A 14954-nucleotide genomic window follows, 5' to 3' on the forward strand; every position below is an offset into this window, starting at 1 on the left:
AAGAAAGAAAGAAAGAAAGAAAGAGAGAGACGCAATTAACTGAGGTGAGGTAATGCATTCAACACATCCCTTACACCTTAGACTTGATTAATCTTACCACCTCTAGCCAGCTGCAGTCAGGCAGAGCAGATAGTCTAAGCTAGTCCTCTGGCTCCTTCCACAGTTTAGGGAGTCAAAAAGACAAATCCAGAGTTTGATGCATCTTGCATTAGTACAGCTGAGGCAAATCATCTCCTGGATATGCTTGCATCTCTCACTTGTCTACAGAGAGCTCACATTTAGCTTGGACCTCCTAGACAACTGACTAAGCAAGCTGGATCCCACTCCATGACTACAATACCCTTTTTCCATGTAGTCAAAAGTAATAAGTTTGCAGTGGAATTTGGCAGAATTCAACTTTGTTAAACAGTCTGAGACCCCAAGACAAGAGACGTTAATGGCAGTGCATTATCTAGACTCGACTGTTGAGATAATTTTTCTCCTTATGACTCTAAAGGGCTTTCCAGAGCTGCGAAGGAATGACAGAAAGGTTATTTAATAGCAAGGGCTTGGCTTCTGTAGACAGCTGTTTAAATGACATCAGTATAACCAGCCATGTATTGAACCATTTGCTGCCTGTATCACTATGGAGAAAGATAAATGGTATTATCTCTTCTGACAAATTAAGAACTGATGACCATAGAAATTGCGAGGTCCAGGAAAGGACCTGTTATTATTGCAAAAATTGTGGTGTCCTTCCCTTTAATAGGTTCATTTTTCTGAGCAACGGCTCCATGACACAAATTGGTCTGGGGAAAAACCAAGTAATAAAAACTATTTCTACTGGATTATTAATATTTGGGGCAGAAAAGAAAATATGTTTATTTGTCAATGGAAATTTTTGCATAAAATTCCAGCACTAAGTGTTTTTGGTTGGGAGAGAAGTGGCTGGAAAAAATAGCTAAAATATTCCATCTATTAAGTAGAAGAATTTTTAATTTGTAGTTGTCCAAAAAATAAATAGAATTAAAGAAATAAACTTTCTGGTGAGATTTTTCAAGGAGTGGAAAACCAAATTCTTCATATTAAGCAAAAATTAATGTTGACAAGCACTTTCTCAGTTCAATCTAATTATCACAGAAAGAAAAAAATATTTTCCAAAGCCCTTTTCCTCCTAATTTTTAAATCGGTGCCCTCACCGTAAGACCATCTTTCCCCTCAGGAGTGAGCATGATAGGAAAGAGAAGTAGCATCAATGCAATCGTTAGAATGACGTTGGCACAGCACTGGGGGCTGTGGGCATTTCGTGGCTTTCAGAAAGTGAGCCTGGATGGTCTTCGTGGTTTGCACACATACGTAAACTGGTGGGAGTCCACAGACCTGGCTTTTCCTTCTGGCTCTCCCAAACGTTTGCGGTGTAATTTTGGACAAGTTCCAATCCCAAAGCCATTCCTCAGTTTCCCCTTTGGATCAGGGCCGCAGAACTCCCTTTCTTATGTAGTTGGGAGATTGTGTAGATCCCTGAGGGTGGGGAGAGCAACTGAAACTCAAAGGATGAGTATCTGCATCCACATGGTTTGCTAGGGAGAGCTGTGAATTAAACCCACATCTTTTCGGTCTCTAAAGCAAGAAACTGAATCAGACATGTCTGCAGCTGTATGTACAACACCTTGGGGTGGAAACATACTATACATAGTTTAAGAAGAAGATAGATTGTCCCCCAAAGAGGGCCTTCTCCTTGGCTTTCCACAAAGCACCAGTGGTTTCCATGAGATGAGAATGTCTCAGGGAGAAGGGGAGGTGGACAGAGAAGAAACCTGCTTAATATGCAAAGGCAAGGGAAATGGCATGTAAATCAGAGCTGTCATCCCTTTCCTGACCCGTGCTGCAGCACATACTTCTGTCCGAAACTATGTTTATACTGGAAAACAGATACACGTCCAGATTGCAAATATATAAGCATAGAAAGCATAGGAAAGAGAGCCAAAACTTCTTCACTTCAGACCCTGGTTTCTGAATCATCTTAGATTTTATACCTGGGATATAAATATGCACACACACATATATAAGTACAAATATATGCGCACACACTTGTACAGGCACAGATGTGGAGATGCCTGACCTGACTGTGCAGAGCTAGCTCCGGGCCAGTTAGGATGGCTGCTCCAGAGACAGCACTGGGAAGTGCTTCAGGCATTGAGGGCATCGTGCAGATGTCCCTCCAGACCTTTCACTCAAGCCCAGCCAGCTTACAGCCAGCACATTTCATTCCCAGTGTTCCATCACTGGCTTTAGCACTGTGAGCTGAGCTCTTTCAATGCTGTCCAGGTGTCTGTGCTCCACGTGTCAGAGCACTTTGGATATTTTAGTCCAGACACCACCAGTGCATCAGTGCTCTGGGTTGTGAGAATTATTACCCCAGAAGAAGTGCCAGATCTGAGCTGATGTGGACCTGAATGATTTAAAAGGAAAATGTCTGCTGTTTTCAGGTAGAGCATGGCTTTGAAGGCAGAGGATCTCAGCCCTCTGTATTTGCTATGTGTTTGATAAGATATTGGGGATCCTAAATACAGGCTTGCCATTGAATGCATCTGGCTTGAATTCATGAACTGGTTCAAATGGTGGTGATGGTGGTGAGTTGATGGCAATAAGTTGATGGTTGGACTAGATGACCTTTGTGGTCTTTTCCAACCTTAATGATTCTGCGATTCTATGATCCTATAAAATGGATTTAAACCTAGTTCCACTGGGGAAAATGCCTGGGTGTTAGCGGACTGTAAGAGCTAATGCACACCAACACTGAGTCTTCCAGGGGACAGACTGCTCCTGGAAGGTGGTTGCAATGCTGCTGCAGCCAGAATAGTTTCAGCTGAGGGATGTTTGCCACCACTTGGCTACACAACACCTTGTGCTTGCTTTGCCTGGATCAAGCTGTGCAGCAGAGAACAAACTTTACCTTCCAGCAAGGCTCCTTTGAAAGTGACACCTCATGAAGAAAGCATTTCCTCTGCAGATTGCTTGTTGATTTCCCTGTATATAAAACAAACAAATAAATAATAAAAAAATAAAAGGAAAATGTAAAAAGGACAGGCAGATCTGAGTGTCAAGGAATAGAAGCAGAGAGCCAGCTGTGTCACACTCCTGCTCAGTGCACGAACCCCAACAGGTCTGCCTTGGTTTTATTAACCACATTTGCCTTCTGCGACCAGCACATCACCACTAAGCCCTTCCTGACTGCGGGAATATTTTACAATCCTCTTTTGGGCCCATCAAGCAAATGCAAGAGGTGGGAAAGAAAGGAGAGCTCCCATTTTCCATGGGAGCAGGATCTGCTTTTTGCAAAGCTCCAGAGACTGTGGACATCCACAGTCAGGGATAAAGAGATGAAGTCTGGAGTGAGTTCCTGCAGGAGTGAACTCACACACTGTAAAGCAGCAAGTGCTTAAGGCCAGACCCCATAAATCCACCAAATTAGATGCTGGTGACATTATAGACCCGTTTTGTTAGTTTTTCCAGCTGAGCTGCAGACCACAGAAAATGATTTATGCTCCGAGAGCTGGGATGGTGGGGGAAGGGTGAGCAGAAAGAGGTAAGGGGAAAATGGGGAGTGACTCATTCCATTTAATTTCTAATTGATTTCTTTCTTCAGGAAGGAGGAGAAACAGGAAAGAGAAACTTGTTCCTGGTGCTGTAAAGATGAAAAACTGGGGGCAAGGGAGAGTAAGCAAGAAATAAATTAATATTTTGATTACAAGTCAACATCTGGAGGGGAGAAAGGCACCCTGGAAATGGTGGGACACATGCTATGGGAAGAGGAAAATAAAGGGGAGGGGAAGATGTGGATCCAGGGTTCATCACATCCATTGTAAACCTGGTAAAGAGGCTTGTAGGAATATTACACAGAAGAATTCAGCCTCTGATATAAACTTAGCAGAAGACAACCTTGGGAACGTGAGCCAAATGCTTCTTCCTCTTCTTGAAACCTAGGCACTGAGGCCTATGTGGTTGACATGGAGAGCCAAGCTGGAGGGGAGGCAAATGCCCTTGGCATTAACTCAACTAGAAAACCAAACTGCCTGTGAGAGGAATTGCTTGCCTGAGAAAATCTTCAGAAATCTGGCTGAACACTCTTTTCTCTCACTATTCACCTGGCTTTGAGGGATAACAAGGACTTAGCCAAGGGTCAGCCGCAGCTACAACTAAATTGAGTTAGTCACCTGCATGTTACCAACCATGCACTCAGAGATGGATGTCCTACAAAAACAAGTTCTTTGAGTCCCACACCACTCATTCCTTTAGTTTGGTTCCAAACTAAAACAGGGGAGATTTAGACTGGAAATAAGAAAGTTTCTTGTGATAAGGGTGGTGACGCTCTGGCACAGGTTGCACAGAGAGGTGATGGATGCCCCATCCCTGGAGATGCTCAAGGTCAGGCTGGACAGGGCTCTGAGCACCTGATGGAGCTGTGGGTGTCCCTGTTCATTGCAGGAGAGTTGGATCAGTTGGCCTTTAGGGGTCCCTTCCTCAAATGATTCTAAGATTCTGTGATTTTGATATGGTCACCTGCAGAGGTCAAGTGTTCTGCACTAGTGAGGTCCGCTGAGCTGTGAGTCAGAAGTTGGCTCTTTTACTGAATGCAGCTGAGTACATTACTTAAGTATCTGAGTACAACTTGGGAAATTTTCTCCATAAAATTTAAAAATTATTGATGATCACAAATGTTCCCTTCTAACTAGTCTGTGATTGAATGTTGTGCATTTATTTTAGCTATATAAATCCTTACATTTTGCAGAATGGTTAGCAACCTGTGAATTTAAAATCAAACAACAAAAAAATGTTTAATCTTGGAATAAAAAACAATTCCAGTCTTCACTTTCAATTCAGAAGTAGAAGTATATTTTGGTGTTACATGGCTAAAACTGTATTTCCTCAAATACATATATATTTTTAAGCAAAACCAAAACCCATTGCTGAGATTTTCTGCTCCCTCAGTTCCAGTCTATGGCTTTAGACGCTGTTTTTCCCAGTCTTTGTAGTAACTGTTTGGTGTAGCCTTCACAAGCTGCCATTGCACCTACATCTTCCAATGGAGTATCCTATGGGTAGATGTTCTGTGGCCATACATCTGCAAATGCTGTCATCTTTACTAATGAGGATTGCCAGTAAAGCTACAACCCTGCATAATCTGGATTGATACAGATCTCCTTTCTGTGAGAGGAATCTGGGATCCTGTAAGCTCAATAAATGGATTACAGATAAAGTAATGGTGGAATAGGCGAGTCACCCTGTACCCTGAATCTGCCTATATGATGTGTTCATATCAAATCATCCAAGTCATCCAAGAAAATCTTCAGGGATTACTGTTTATAGTGTCTTGGAGATCTTAAATGCAATTGGGTGCTTCAGTTCATACAGAGAAAACAAAATGCTTGTGCTATAAATGTGAGGCTCATTTCCTTCCAGCACATCTGAAAGTTGCATTTGTATGGCACAGCATCTCTGTCCTTCTGTAGATGGCCAACAAAGTGATGAAACAAGAGCAGAACCTTAGTACTGTGTAGCAGTTCTGGACTATGTCTCTAAAATGGAACGGGGGCTCAAAGGGACTCTGTTGGGGGGGCACATCTTCAATGGAAGCAGCTGAAAGCATTCCATGTCCCTTTCAGTCAACTTAGTGAGTCTTCCAAAAGAAGGTGTTTGTTTCCCCATTCACAGAAACACAGAATCGCAGAATCACAGGGGTTGGAAGGGACCTCGAGAGATCGTCAAGTCCAAACCCCTGCTAAAGCAGATACTCTACAATAGGGCATACAGGTAGGTGTCCAGATGGGGCTTGAAGATGGAAGCTCCACAAACTCTCTGGGCAACCTGTTCCAGTGCTCTGTCACCCTTACGGAAAAGAAGTTTTTCCACATGTTAGTATGGAACTTCCTATATTCAAGTTTTAGGCCATTACTCCTTGTCCTATCACTACACACTGAGAAGAGCCTCGCCTCATCCACTTGCCTCCCACCTCCCTTTAGATATTTACACTTTTCCCCAGGCTGAACAGACCCAGGTATCTCAGCCTTTCTTCATATGCTCCAGGCCCTTTATCATCTTTGTGGCCCTCCACTGGACTCCTTCTAGGAGATCCCTGTATTTTCTGAACTGGGGAGCCCAGAAGTCAACTCAGTAGTCTAAACATGGCCGGATCAGGGAAGAGTAGGGGCAGAGGATCACCTCCCTCAACCTTCTGCAGACGATATCAAATTGGGAGGGTGTGTTGATCTGCCAGAGGGTAGAAAGGCACTACAGAGGGACCTGGATAGACTGGATCAATGGGCCAAAGTACACTGCATGAGTTTCAATAGGGCCAAGTGTCGGGTCCTGCACTTTGGTCACAACAACCCCAGGCAACCCTACAGGCTTGGGGAGGAGTGGCTGGAAAGCTGCCTGATGGAAAGGGACCTTGGTGTGCTGATGGACGGTTGGCTGAATATGAGCCAGCAGTGTGCCCAGCTGGCCAAGAAGGCCAATGGCATCCTGGCTTGGATCAGGAATGGTGTGGTGAGCAGGACTAGGGAAGTCATCCTACCCCTGTACTCAGCATTGGGGAGGCCCCACCTCAAGTACTGTGTTCAGTTTTGGGTGCTTCAGTACAGAAAGGACATGGAGGTGCTGGAGCAGGTCCACAGAAGGGCAACAAGGCTGGGGAAGGGCTTGGAGAATATGCCCTACAAAGAGAGACTAAAGGAAGTGGGGCTGCTTAGTCTGGGGAAAAGGAGGCTGAGGGGAGACCTTATTGCTCTCTTCAAATACCTGAAAGGTGATTGCAGTGAGAGCGGGGCTGGTCTCTTCTCAGTGGTGACAGGTGACAGAACAAGGGGAAATAGCCTCAAGTTGCGCCAGGGGAGGTTTAGGTTGGATATCAGGAAAAACTTCTTTCCAGAAAGGGTTGTTAAGCACTGGAACAGGCTCCCCAGGGAGGTGGTTGATTCACCATCCCTGAATGTGTTTAAAAACCGTTTGGATGTGGTGCTCGGGGACATGATTTAGTGGTGGGTTGTTAGAGCAGTATGGTTAGGTTGCGGTTGGACTTGATGATCTTGAAGGTCTTTTCCAACCTGAGCAATTCTACGATTCTATGATTCTGGCCATGCTCTTTTTAATGCACCCAGGATTCCATTGGCCTTCTTGGCCACAGGGGCACACTGCTGGCTCATGGTCAACCTGTTGTCCATCAGGGCCCCCAGGTCCTTCTCCTCAGAACTCCTCTCCAGCAGGTCATGCCCCAACCTGTACTGATGCATGCGGTTATTCCTCCTCAGGTGCAAGGCTCTACACTTGCTCTTCTTAAACCTCAAGTTGCTCTTATTAAACCATAAGTTCTTTCAGATCGCTATCAGGAAAAGAAATAAAAAAGAAAAAAAAAGAAAAAAAAAGAAAAAAAAGAAAGGAGAAAGGAGGAAAAAGAAAAAAAAAAGAAGATAGAAAGAATAAAAAGAAAAGAAAACAGGAAAAAAAAAAGAAGAAAAGAAATAAAAGATTATACTCAAAGAATGATGGAAAAAGAGGGACTATTATACGATTTTTGCAACTGAGGAGGAACTCATTGATGAAGTCATGTGCCAAGGGGGACACAGAAAGTCTTGAAGAAAGTTAGGACTTAAAGCACAGAGCTCCAGAGTAACAGACTGTCCTTTCATACTGTCCTTTCTTGACCCAGTAAAAAGATGATTTCCTTTTTTTTTTCAGTCATATAGCCCAAATTTTCTCACTTATCCAGTCGGGACTGAAACTAACTTTCTTGTTACCTAGCATTGCTCATCACAGTTAATTACAGTCTTAATGACTGCTTAATTTCCTGGAAAATATCCAGAAAAACTTTGGAGGCAGTGTAGACTATTAGGGTAAACCACAGCTTGGTTCCCAAGGTAGCTGTTCCTACAACAAACCACCCTTCCTGTCCTTTTATTTTCATTACTTTCAAAGTTTAAAGATATTTGTCAGGTTTGTTTTTAGGTAAAGGAATCCTGCCCACCCTCCAATCTTTCTTCTTTATACACCTGTTGCAGAATGTGGTTATTTTTTCTGGCCAAACATAGTTTTCTACAGTTCAGATGATGTCATCTGGGCAACATTCCTAAATGGAAAGAGATAGACGTTTGAGGGGAGTATAACATCTCATTCAAAAGTGGATATCTAAAAATAAGTCAAACTAATTATTTGCAACCTACAAGTGCAATTTTTTTTTCTACGGAATACAAAGGGAAGCTGGGGTAACTAGCTCAGTTGGAGACCTTGAAACAATGGATATCTAAAATACAATGAGATTGATCACACTCATTAAAAATTCCTGCTCACAATCTGAAATGCACACAGTTGAGTTTGTGATTTCTATCCAACTAGCACCTAGACATTAAAATCAGAATAGGGTACCACGTAGGTAAATAAAATTTAATTTTCAAACCGTCGGACAAAAGCAGATGTGTTATCTTGCAATTTCACAAAGAAAATAGAAACAAGACAGAATCAAGTTTTTTTTCCTTATGAGAAAGTTGGAATAGACAGGAGACACATCTAATTCACATTAGGAGAAATGTAACTGGAAAAGCTGAAAAGTCAACCTGTAGTAATAACACACACAGAGATGATCAGTATGAATGTTAATGTTAAAAAGTCATTGCTTTTTCACCCTGAACTGGAAGGAAGATAGAAATGCATTTTTTATAAATAAATCTGGGACAATTCAGAGAGCTGCATCATTTTGTGTCCCAGATAAGTTTACTGATAAAACCTTCTCCAGGTTATTGCAGCAACACTGTTTCATTCACTATACTGATCAGTATGGACTTCCTGCTAATGGTGGAGCTTTGATACATACTGTTTTGTGGTTTTTTTTTGGGGGGGTGGAGAGGTTAATCTCACCTACCTTTAAATTCAGGTGCCTATAGATGAGCTATTAGAACTCCATCAACTTGGAGGAACCAGGTTATCAGTGCAGATGTCACAGAATCATTGAATCACAGAATGGTTTAGGTTGGAAAGGTCCTCTGGAAGTCATCTGGTCCAACACACCTAATGAAGCCAGCCTGATATTCACATTTGCACACCAGCAAGCTGCACAAGTGTAGAACTATCAAATCATTTCTGTTGAAAGGGACTACTAAAGGTCATCTAATCCAACTCCCCAGCAATGAACATGGACATCTACAGCCTGATCACTTAAGACAGTCATTCGATATGCAGAGAGAAATGGAACAAGAAGACACGATCAGACCAGAGTCATAAATCACGCAGCTATCACCTCTGTTCATGCCGTTCTGATAACCAAATACAAAGCCTTGAAAACAAAGATATTGTCTTTCAGTTGGTTAAAAAAATGTGCCTGAGTAACAAGGGAGAAGAAATAACTGAAACGAGATTTGAAATGTTTTCTTTTCTTGACTGCCATTTTGACACGTGAAGAAAAGCGAACAGCATTATAATGAAAGGAAATAGTTTCCCCTCTGTTTCTTTGTAAATATCCTAATGGAACATTTCGACCTGATTTGAAAGGTTTTGACAAGCTCATGTTGTGACGTGAGTGTCGGGTTGCCCAGCAATGCCAACCCATACAAGGAAGCAGGCAGGATCCTGCATTCAAAATGGCTTTGGGTACAAATAAGGGCTGTAGTCTGTAAGTAGTCCAGAGTCAACGGGAGATTTGGAGATCAAGGAGAAAGCATTAGCCTTTATGAGGTGAAATATTTAGTACCAGCATTTAAGGACTTAAATATCTTTTAGAGTATTGCTCTTAACTATTATTTACCTAGTGATTTATAGCTCGGTTTTCCATGCAGCAAGAAATTCTGTTCTTGCTGCAGACTTAAGTAGTCCTGGATGCCTCCTGTTTCCTTACCCTCCACTCTTCTCTTCTTGGTTTCTCCTATTGGACTTTCTTTTTATACCTCCCTCCTTGGCAGTAAGTCCAAGATCCCATAACAAGGGTTTCATCACCTTTCACCTTTGCAGCCATCACACCCACCAGAACTGAAATAATTATTATCAGTGTGACCTTTCAGGACTTTCAAGGTAACATTTGGATAAGACACTCAAGGAAAAGAAGAGGGTTGAACTCGTGGAGAAATAGATTCAGAATCTCCCTGAACTTAGGCAATCATTGCAGTATTAATTTGTCGATAAGGTTATTGCAGCAGCCTCACACTATAAAAATATAAACCCAGAAGGATGGATCTCTTCTGTGGGACTTGTCACAGCCCAGAGGACCAGAAATCCATGAAAGGGACAAAGCTGCGACCCAGTAGAGCAGGTGGAAGGGCCCTTTGTTTTTACAGCTGAAGGATCAGGATACTAGGGCATTTCCCTGGGCTCAGTGCCTAATTCAGACCCAGTAAATGCAACTGTTATGTAGGGAGCATGGGTGGCTTCATTTTATTTTCTTAAGATCCATCCTTGCTATCACAGCAAGTCTTTTCCGGATCTATTCCAGAGCATTCAAGAAGGGGAAAGGATTTCATTGTGCATACCTATGAGAGGAGATTTTGCTGAAAGAAATAATGGATTCCGACATTTTTCTGAGTACATAGTCTCTCTTTGCCCAGCTTGCTCCGCAGCAGTGCTAATCCCCACACCTTGGGTACATGAGACCAACTGAAGGCATGTTATCCAGGTGAGTTCACTCTTGCAGTGAGCTGGCTTTCCCCTGTGGCACATCTTTGCTGTCATTCACCCAGGCACTGCCTGGTGCTGTGCCTTCCCTTGGAAGAGGTGGGGACCCACCAAACTCCTTTGGAAAGGCTGACCTCTTCTGGGAAGCCAGGATGCAGCCACTGCTCTGGTATTTTCCTTTCTAGAGATATTTTCTTAAATATGCCTTCTGCTTGATAGCTGTGTGATCTCCAAAGTGTTGTGGGCTCACTCTAATTTTATCTTCTCTTCCACATTACATTTATTTTCAAGTTCTGGGGTCTTTTTTCAACCCATTCCTCTCTGTATCATACTCCACTATCTCTATTCTCCTTCTTACCAACTATTTTAGCCCTTTTCCTGCTGCTCAGCACTGATCACATCTCAAAGTTGTGCTTGTTTCCAATAAATAAATTAGTCCATTTAGTTGCACTTCACTGCCCATAGCTTTTGAGAGATCCATGCCCTAATGTCATCCACATCGCCTAGAGCTGCACAGAGAAGTGTGAACCTGAGTCCTTGAAATATTACAGCTACATTAGCAGGTGCCCTGCTTTCCATTTGGGCAAAATGATATGTCCATACCATTTATTCGTTCCCTGGTACCTTGAGCCATTACTTCTCTTGTCTGAGAGAAACGAGGCACGACAACCTTCCCAGACATTTATAAACAAATCTAAAAATCATGGAATAGCTTGGGTTGGAAGGGACCTTGAAGATCTTCTCATTCCAACTCCTGTGCCGTGGGTTGCTGCTCACTGAATCAGGCTGCCCAGGGCCGCATCCAAACTGGCGTTGAACACCTATAGGGATGACTTTCAAAATACAGAGCTCTTCTTCACCCTCATAGGTGTCAAGGATGACCATATCATGCTGGACCACATGCCCTGTGATGCCTTCTTCTGCTCTCTGCTATAGTTCTGGCTGAGGGAGGGTCAATTTCCTTCCTAGTAGCTGGTCTGGTGCTGTGTTTTGGATGTAGGAGGAAAATCATGCTGATAACATCAGCTGTTGCTGATCAGTGCTTACACTAAGTCAATGATTTTCTTGTTCTGCCCAGCAGCGAGGGTGCACAAGGAGCTGGGAGGTGACAGAATCACAACAGCTGACCCAAACTGGCCAAAGGGGTATTCCATATCATATGGCACCATGGGGAACAATAAAACTAGGAGGAGTTTTAAATATCCCAGCTCCTGGGATAATAGGTGGAGGGAGGGTGTACAGTTGGTCAAGGTAGTTAAGTTTAATCCTAGCCCTGAAATGTGTGTTCTGTGAGGGATGCAGAGCTATGCAGACAATTTTAGGAAAGATGCAGTCCCTGTGCAGATCTGACTGTAGAGACATGGCCAACAAAAGGGCATCTAAAAATGAAATTATCCTTTGAGTTTGCAGAACCACCTCATCTTTGCACTCCAATATAATGAAAGGCAGTATTGCTACAACTTCCAAAGTATTATATAAATCCTCAGTCACAGCTTAGACGATTCTTTACACTTCAACAACTTTAAGAGCTCAGCTTTAGCATGTCTCGTCTGTTTTATTGTCCCTCTTAAAAAGAAACTATGTAGGGAGACAAGATCCTGCTCCTGGCGTGCTCTCCCTCTCGCACTGTGAGCAGCGCCAACTCTTGCAAAGAAGGCTGCAAAAAATCGGTGACCTGCTAAGGCTTGTCCCATGCCTCTCATAGATACAGATTGCCTCAGATTTAAGGTTTAATGAAAGCCTGAAATCCATTCACATCAGTGATGAGCTGGCTGCTTTTTCTTGAGCCAGGTGAAAGTCATAGAATCATGGAATCATAAAATCATTAAGGTTGGAAAAGACCACAAAGATCATCTAGTCCAACCATCAACCGATCACCACCATGCCCACATGGCTTTGAGTCTCATTGTATTCCTGCCCTTGTGCTCCCTATGGTCTGCTTTCATAGTGTGTGGAAAAACATTTCCTTTTAACAAATTTTAATTTCCCTGTCTTTTTATTTGAGTCTTTGCCATGGAACAAAGTACTAGTGATGTGTATGTATACATACCAAAATAAGGTTCTGCCCAAGGAGGTCACTCATTACACCTGATGTCCCCTTCATCTCTCAAATCCTTTGACAAAGCCATTAGCTTCAAGTGATATTTTTGGCCTCAGGAGGAATTATCACCCACTGAAATTGAAAGCCAAAGAGAAAGGACTTTGCAGTTGATTCAAGGTGAATAAGAGAATATTGAACAGCCCCATCTATGATTCCTGCCCTGTGGGAAGCCAGTTAGGTCCAGCAGCATTTGTAACCCAGAGGTAACAGAGGTTACAGGGGATGGGATGGAATAAGTGACCTGCAGACTTGCCTGCATGGAGAACCAACATATGAGCAAAGCAACTCTTTCCAGGCCTGGGTTATTGACATTAAAACCACAGAACTTAATTAAAAATGAAGGTAATTAAAGCCAGATGCAAGAAAGCTGCTTTTTTTTTTTTTTTTTCCACATACCATGCTATAGACTCATAGCATGACTCACGGGGAGAGAGCAGTAAGTCAAGGTGACTGGGAATGTTCAAGCAGCGATTATCTGGGATCATTAGTGGGGCTGGTGGGCGGCAGCTATAAACCGGGAACAGGTCCTGATGAGGTGCATGGCCTTTAACTCCTCTGGTATGTAATGAGAGCTGTAAATCTCCCCATTACAGCAGCAGTGATGCTGGTGCATCCAACCAGCAGCCTTGCTTTAATCTCTTTGTGACATCAGGAGAAGAGGAGAGGGATTCTTGCTGCAGGACCCGAGTCTCCTGAAGTGAGCGAAACAATCCATTTTCATTGGAAATACGTGCAGTAATGCGAAGGCTGAAAAGTGCCCTTGGGAGTCAAATTCTGGTCTGAATAGTTTTGGTATGAACCTTGAGGAACTGTACAAGTTTCCTGGGATTTACACCTCTTGGAGCAGAACTTGGAGTTTTGCATCTAAAATCCCTGAGCTTATCCACATCGATTTTTTTTTTCTTTTCTGTAGAGATCTGAGTGTTTCAGAAAGGAGGGAAGATTGGGTGTCCATATGGTACCACAGGTGGGAAACCTAAGGCTAGGATGACCTCTGCATGCAGTATGCCACAGTATGAGCTGGATCAAGTCATAGAATCATTGAATTGTTTGAGTTGGAAGGGTCCAATCCCCCTGCAAAGAACAGGGACACCTACAACTCAATCAGGTCCAACCTGACCTTGAGTGTCTCCAGGCATGGGGCACCCACCATCTCTCTGGGCATCCTGTGCCAATGCCTCACCACCCCTATAGTAAAAAACTTCTTCCTTATATCCAAATCTAAATCTCTCATCTGTTAGTCTGAAACCTTTTCCCCTTGTCCTATCACAACAGACCCTGCTAAAGAATCTGTCCCCTTCCTTCTTACAGACCCCTTAGATACTGAAAGGTCACCTTGGAGCCTTCTCCTCTCTAGGCTGCACAGCCCCAGCTCTCAGCCTGTCCTTGTAGGGAGGTGTGCCATCCCTGGGATTATTTTTGTGGCCCTTCTCTTGACATGCTTCAATAGGTCCATGTCTCTCCCGTACTGAGGATTCCACATCTGGATGCAGTGCTCCAGGTGAGATCTCACAGTGCAGAGCAGAGTGACAGATCCCCTCGCTTGCCCTGCTGACCACTCTGCTTTTGATGCAGCCCAGGACAGGGTTGGCTTTCTGGGCTGTGAGGGCACAGTACTGGCTCATGTTCAGCTTCCATCCATCAAAAGTCATGCTGCTTCTTTGTGCCTCAGTGTCCTCATTGTAAATCAGAGCTCCCTATGTTCTCCAGAAGGCAATGGGCTGAGAACATTCATTAGGCCTAAGTTCATTTTACCTCATCTTAAGTTCAGATTTACCTCATATTAAATTAAACACGTCAGGGAAGGAAATTCAGGTGATACGAATCAAGACCTCAGGGATTATAAATGCATTGAGTCTGGAGCTGTTAGCAGACGCTTCACAGTCTGTCTCCACCAACTATTCTGGCCAAAAGTCTCTTGGTTCTTGGAACTGCTGGTTTAGGAGATTGGACCATTGTTTCAGTCCAAATGCACCGGGTTCCCTTATGTATGAGGCCTTGGCTCGCTCATGGGGAGCCCCTAAAGCTGTGCCCTTACAAGTGACATGCACCAGGTTGGACTTTCTGCTTGCCACCAGTCACTGAGAAGTTTAACAGTTAAAAATCCAAAATCTGAGGTCCCAAAGCAGACCTCAGGCATTTCTCAGCCTTCCTGGACAAATATCCATGCACAGGCCTCGTGTAACAGTCTCTGTTTCTGGCAGCAAGAACACTCATGTAC

The 14954-nt window shown here is 43.4% G+C and overlaps 1 protein-coding gene across 3 annotated transcripts in view; it reads right to left on the bottom strand.

Moving 5' to 3' along the window:
- SNAP47 (synaptosome associated protein 47) overlaps positions 1-14954 on the bottom strand; it is a 118718-nt gene that overhangs the window by 45733 nt on the left and 58031 nt on the right. For all 3 annotated transcript variants that reach the window (XM_021388721.1, XM_021388724.1, XM_021388725.1), the window contains exon 5: positions 2936-3009. In XM_021388721.1, coding sequence (XP_021244396.1) covers positions 2936-3009 — 74 coding nt within the window. The remainder of the gene's footprint in view (positions 1-2935; positions 3010-14954) is intronic.

This window comes from Numida meleagris, chromosome 2 (assembly GCF_002078875.1).
Source record: "Numida meleagris isolate 19003 breed g44 Domestic line chromosome 2, NumMel1.0, whole genome shotgun sequence".
Classification (NCBI taxonomy): Eukaryota; Metazoa; Chordata; class Aves; order Galliformes; family Numididae; genus Numida; species Numida meleagris.